At 36.4% G+C, this 6,487-nt stretch overlaps 1 protein-coding gene across 1 annotated transcript; it reads right to left on the bottom strand.

The window, feature by feature from the left end:
* LOC109020515 (glutamate-rich WD repeat-containing protein 1-like) lies at positions 1-5,135 on the bottom strand. The gene is made up of 12 exons (XM_019002989.2): positions 4,908-5,135; positions 4,641-4,801; positions 3,881-3,959; positions 3,334-3,516; positions 3,123-3,221; positions 2,053-2,218; positions 1,805-1,911; positions 1,536-1,675; positions 1,371-1,443; positions 784-899; positions 503-620; positions 1-379 (listed from the first exon to the last, which is right to left on the bottom strand). Exons 1-12 carry the CDS (start codon positions 4,953-4,955, stop codon positions 248-250), a joined length of 1,422 nt encoding a protein of 473 aa, XP_018858534.1. The 5' UTR covers positions 4,956-5,135; the 3' UTR covers positions 1-247.
* Between the last annotated feature and the right edge of the window lie 1,352 nt (positions 5,136-6,487).

Below are 6,487 nucleotides of genomic sequence, written 5' to 3'. Positions count from 1 at the left end.
TGGGCAAAATAGTATTTTTCAATAGGAAATGATATTAGCAAAAACTAAACACAAAACAGGGTTTGGGGGAAAGGGCCAAGATAACTCAAAAGAACCAAAAAAGACGGATTTTCACTTGGTTCAAGATGTATGCATCAGGTCAACGCCACATGCAAACATACAGCTGCTGCATGCCATCCCATTGATGCTATAAAACATCTATATTGCAATTTGGCGCAGGAAGCTAGCAACAGATCATATGCGAGTTTCAAGCACCATCCGAGGGGAGGGTAGTTTGTATGTTTGAAGGCATCAGGATGTTAAAACCATCTGCTGCAGTAGATACGATCATTCCTGGAATCTGTGAATGCCAATGAATTTCTTTCAAGTCCTTCTGACCCTGTTTAAAGTCAAAGCATTGTTGAGTTAACACACTGAACCGATAGAATTTCTAAATTCATCATTTCACTAAGAGTTCGGATAAAAGAGGAAGGGAAGGGAAGGGAAGGGGGGAGTGGGTTACCTGATGAATAAACAGAAGTTGTGGAGGTAGATCTTCAGGGGCATTTACTTGCTCTTTTGTTTTAGCTCTGAACTCTGCCTCCTCTTCGTCATCCTTTTCTAAGGAAAGGTCCCATATTCTATGCAATGAATCCAAACGATCAAAAATAAATAAACAAAGCTCAGAAAAATGTAACATAAGCTATGAACTTCTATCCAAAGAAGAATAATAAAAAACTTATATATTTGCATGACCAATTCTTAGTTTATGCACCAATCCATTCTATCATGCATAGTACTTACGTTAGCTGATTGTCTGATGATGAAACAGCCAAAGTAGAGGCTTCATGTGGACTCCACTCAATGGATGTGATAGGGTGTTTATGGTATTCAAAATGTGCCACTACAGAATCTCCTTCCTGCCCAAAGAAAAATCACATTTAACATCAGCATTATCAATATGAAAAAAACCCATTTCATAACCTACAATCCTTTCTTTGGTAGAGAGAGAGAGAGAGAGAGAGAGAGAGGTCAACCCTTTTTTCTATGACTCCAAAAAATATATACTTGTTTATGTAGGTACATAACACATACATGTACATATGAAACAAGGCGTCATACAATGCATACTAAGAGGCAAAGCACTTTCTTTAAAGATGCAGCTTGTTCCATCTTTCTTTTGTTAGTTAACCCACTTTTTTCAAAAAGAGATTGTAGTAAATTGTGTGTGACCAATCTGAATTAACAATACAAGTTATACAATCAATGCAGAAGATGGCAGCAATAAGATTAAAGACATACCATTCTAACAATGGCCCTTAAACTGATATTTATTATAGATCATATATTTTTCTAGAAAATATGCTAGAATATCCTATACTGGACCGTACCTTGAGCAATCTGAGATCACGAATAGAAAATGTCCCGTCATCACTTCCAGATGCCAACATACAGCTAGCCAGCCTAATCAGAATCAAAGAAGTGCCAAGAGTGATCATCACATAAATGAGACGTAAGGATTTTCAAATAGAGCAACAACCAGAACTATTAGCAACCTGTTCCACGATATAACATTCACATCTGCATTATGAGCCTTGAAAGATGCTGCTGCTGACTTCCCTAAACGCGCATCCCATATTGCAATAGTCCCATCCACAGAACAAGAGGCAAACACATGAGGTTCTGTAGGGCTCCACTACAGGAGAAGAGATGGAACAAGAACGGTTACAAGTTTTAAAAAATAAAGGAAAACAATTCTGCTACAAGACTCAACTACATTTAGGGGAAGCCTAAACAACTATAGATTCACTGGTTAACTATATACCTGTAGATCTTCGACACTCGCAGTATGACCAATAAATGGTTGGGTATCAACATTCCATGCCTCATCAGATGTAGGCTCCCACAGATAAATACAATTCTTGCAGTCCCCTTCACGCATGAAGAACATCGCCAAAGTGTCACATTAAATGCATTAAGCAACTAGTAATTAAGGTTCCTATAGGGAAGAAGCAAAAAATAAATAAACAAGTACAAAATCAAGAATAAAAATAAAATACCATCTAACAGTACCAGATACAAGCCTTCCCGGAACAATAGGGTTCCAGTCTATAGCATAGCCTTCATCTTTATGCTCAAACTTAACTAATGGGGCCTGATTGAAAACTGACAAAGCCCCCTGAGCACCTTGTGTTTCTGATTCTGCTAAAGCATTCAGATGAGAGCTGAAGTCCCATACCTGCATAGCATTATCAATTTTATTGTAATCTAAACCTTGCAAATTAAATTTCAAGTTCATACAATACCTGGATTAATCACACCATAATTTTCTTCTATAAATAAAATGGCATATCTAAGACACGTATTAAATCTCAATTATCTATCTTGCCTTATCCTAAATAGTCTGTCTTAAACTGGATATTTTGGTTTGAAATGGAACAATAATAGAAGAAAGGTAACAAAGGAAAGTAATCTTCATAAAATGTTCTCCATTTTATGTTACAAATGGCAAGATTTATAATGAGAACCTTTAGTTTATAAGAAAACTGTGAGGACTGTGAGGACAATACAGCAAGTGAAGCAAAAATTTCAAGTACTAGATAGTGGGACATTTAAAATTGTAAAATAAAAACATTATATTTGAATGGATAGAGCATCTTTTTCGATTGCTACCACTATCTTGTTGCATTCCGATGCTTTTTAAGACCCTTCATGTCACTTATAAAGGTGTATTAATAGAAATGAATGCTCATTCATTTCCCAGACACTATTTTCTAAATAGAGTTGGAGGGGCCTATCCTAGTGCATAACTGCATATTATAAACAGAAGTTTATTAGCAAGTTTCTACTTCGTAAGTTTCTAACCGTAAATTACACATCTCTAGTTAGCACCTTCCCTGGGAGAAGGAGAGTGAGGGAAGAAGGGTTAGGTTTATAATTTCCAACCTTAAGAACCAAGTAAATATGCAATGCAAACTAAAAATATGTTGGCTTCATGACATAATCCTGAGATTCAAGAATCTGAAGTCATATTATCACATTCCATGACGTAATATGCTACATGGACAGCAAGACAGAAAACTACCCCAAAATAGGCATGAACCTCATGAAAACCCCAATAATATAACGACATAAATTCTAACCTGAACGTAACCATTATCTGCCCACGATGCGCATATATGGGGATTTTGTGCCATAGCACGTATACGGTTTACACATCCTTCATGAGTTACCTTGCGCAACTGGAAAAGAAACAAGATAAATGAAAAGTGTAAATAGATAATGGGAAGAACAAGCAGTGTGGATCTCTGTTTTTGTGAAATAAGCGGAATTTCAAAAGAAACAAGATGTTGCCTGCAAACTCGGACTCCCAGATCCACCAAGCTCCTCATCCTCATCATCCTCGTCACTATCACTATTGTCACTCTCCATATCAGAGTTACCGGCTGCAGGTTCGGAAGGCACTAGGTCACGTCTTTTCCCTGTGATGTTGGACATTTTAAATATTCCAATAGAGTTCCAGGAAGCTTTCTCTGCCTGCAGAAGAACCATGATGTCGAGATACAATGTACAAAATGTGATGAGAAAAAGGAAAAAGGACTATAAAAAGGAGGTAAAAACAACTAAATATTCCTCTTCCTAATATTAAGACAGATCTGTATTGTGATTTTTCTTCCTCTGCAGACAAAACGTGTTGCCTAAGTTATATACAGAAACCACATTTTGATACTATGATAATCTTTGGGAAATCTGTATTGCACACTGGAGAAACATAATCCTAAACATTTTTTAATCCCGATACAACTGCACTTTGGATCAATGACGACTTTACACATGAAGAAGATTAAACTGAATATATGCTTCCATAACAATACATAAAAGGCAATGAAATAAAACTCACCTGAGTACCCGCAACGAAATACATTGTTTGTGGGAACTCCGTTCGGACCAACCCCAGTTTATCACGTACAATATCGAAGCTGTAAAAAATTTTCAATTCTAACAGTAAGCGGAACTTCCATAAAGAATAGATAAACTTGGGGTGGGTGGTGCTTGAAACCTCCCTACCCAACAAGCCTTAGACAAAAACGTTTATATCCTCAATGGAGAGGAAATTTCAATAATCCTAAAAACGAAATTCAGTGTTCGAGAATAGTTCAAATGCTTTTTTACTTTATTCAATCTGTAAGCAACCAAAGCATTGAGGTGCAAAAAAATGACTCCATCAACCTCAGCAAATCACATCCAAAATCTAAGCTATCAAATTCAAATACGACTATAAAAATTAAATAGTGATTCGTTGCATTTGCTGCTTGTTCATTCCCAAACCCACGATTCAAAAACCCATTTGACTCATTATGGATTGATCAACTTAACAAAAAACCCACAACTCGAAGTTGAAACTTATACCCGGTTCCCTTCACTTTCCCGGTAATCAAACAGAAAAGGCACCGAGAATCTTTTTATTTTTTATTTTTGGTAAGGTACGAATAAAATTTTATTGAATCAAGTACATTGGCATAGCCCAAATATACAGGAAGCATACAAAAGTGAACAACTAGTTACAAAATAGGAACTAGAAAGAGATATAAGGAAATCATGACATATGGCTTACAGGGTCACCATTGAATGGAAGAAACAGCTCAGAGAATTAGCGGTACCTAAGACAGGGCCAGCCAATATGGAAGGCGTGAAGGGAATTATAGGTCGAGGGGTCGCACTCAAGCTCCTCGCCTTCCTCCAATTTATCCACACCTGGTTGCCACACCTTCGCCGCCATCGACGGTATCGAAGACGAAGATCCATCTCCTATGCCCGAGACCTGCACGAGGAGAGAGAGAGACAAGGATGTGGGAAAAGGTCGCCCAAAAGGCAACTAAAATAACTAAACGGTTGATTAAGGAATCTAGAAAGAAAGATAGTTGAACCTTGCTCTTTCTCTTGATTTTCTTCGCGCTTTTGATGCTGCGAACCATTTTTGTACCTCTCGAGGTTGATGCAGAGCGGCACAACGGGAAGAGGGTTTTTGTTGAGTTTAGTTGAGTTTAGCTAGGGTTTTACGCCCATTTCCAAAGACGGTTCTTTTTTTTTTTTTTTTTGAGCTCCAAAGACGGTTCTTTGAGTTGCGCCACTTCACAAAAGGGATTGTGTATAAATAAGCAAAATGTTATCAATATTTATAATTTTATATATGACTACAAGAGTAATGTTAGGTATAAATTCTAAATAGAAAAATTTTGTATAAATTTTTTTCTGAATCTTATTTAGGGGTGCAAATGGGCCGGTCCGGTCTCGTCCGGTTCGGCGATGGACCGAACATTTTCAGTCCATCATTTTTCCTGACCAAACACCCATAGGGACTGGACCAGACCGGTAGCTATCAGTCTGGTCCGGTCCAATCGGTCCATTCGGTCCGGCCTATTTTTTTTTTTTTTTAAATCAATTAATAAAAAAAATTTATTTAAAATATTAAATTAAACTAAATGACTTATTAATGTGGATGATGTAACAAACTCAATAAAAAAATATTTTATATGGTCAATGATAATAAATTAGATAAAAATTATATTATTAATTTATATAATTACTATATAATTAACTAATTGATATTATATATTAGTTAATTCATAAAATATTAACAAGTGTTAATAACATATTTAAAATTTTAAATTGTTAATAGTGATAGATTAGATGAAGATATATATAAAATATTGTCAATTTATAGAATATTAACAAGTATTAATAACATATTTAAAATTTTATATCATTAATTGCACAATTATTATATAAATAATATATATAATTTTTTTTTTAATTTTTCATTCAGTCCGGTCCGGTCCAAAAAAATCCTGGACCGTGGATCGGACCGAGACTTTTCGATCCTCTAAAACGTGGACCGAGACCGACCGGTCTTAGTCTCGGTCCGGTCCGGTCCGACTGGACCGTTTATCACCCCTGATCTTATTAATAAAAAATAATGTTTTTTATACTTTTTTAAGATGGAGTCCACTTTTTTACAAAAACTTGTGCGAAACTTGTCTATTTGAACATTGTACAAATTAATTTGCATTGAATTAGATCCTCTCTAGGCTCCCCTACGTAGAGGCGATTTTCCACTGCCGCTAGTGCAGTTTCTGGATTTCTTCAAGGCTGCTTATTTGGGTTGAGAGAATAGAGGATTCTCTCAAGGATCTCTACCAGCGTCTATCGCTAACTAAACAGGAAAGTGAGGAGATTGTGGTGGCACCTGAACAATTACGGGATTTTATTCTTGGTAGTGATAAGTGTTTGATTATGAAGTTATTTACTGAGAAAAATTATAATAAGGGTACTATAAGGCGTGGCGGTTAATGCTGGGGGTTAAATTTCGTGATTTAAGTTGTCATCTTATACTTGTTGACTTTGAAGATAGGAGGGATAAGGAGAAGGTTCTCCGAGAGGGTCCCTAGTCATTTGATAAGCATTTGGTTTTGATGAAGGAGGTTGATGGCAGGGAACAGATCGAAGT

Source organism: Juglans regia, chromosome 8 (genome assembly GCF_001411555.2).
Source record: "Juglans regia cultivar Chandler chromosome 8, Walnut 2.0, whole genome shotgun sequence".
NCBI classification, from domain to species: Eukaryota; Viridiplantae; Streptophyta; class Magnoliopsida; order Fagales; family Juglandaceae; genus Juglans; species Juglans regia.
The sequence above is the reverse complement of the archived record's forward strand: the minus strand, read 5'-3'. Positions and strand labels throughout refer to the sequence as shown.

Coding starts and splice junctions, on each gene's coding strand:
- LOC109020515 (XM_019002989.2), bottom strand. CDS start 4,955: ATGGTTCGCAGCATCAAAAGCGCGAAGAAAATCAAGAGAAAGAGCAAG. Junction 1,676..1,804: donor CGAGTGTCGAAGATCTACAG/GTATATAGTTAA, acceptor CTTCTCCTGTAG/TGGAGCCCTACAGAACCTCA. Junction 380..502: donor AACTTCTGTTTATTCATCAG/GTAACCCACTCC, acceptor GACTTTAAACAG/GGTCAGAAGGACTTGAAAGA.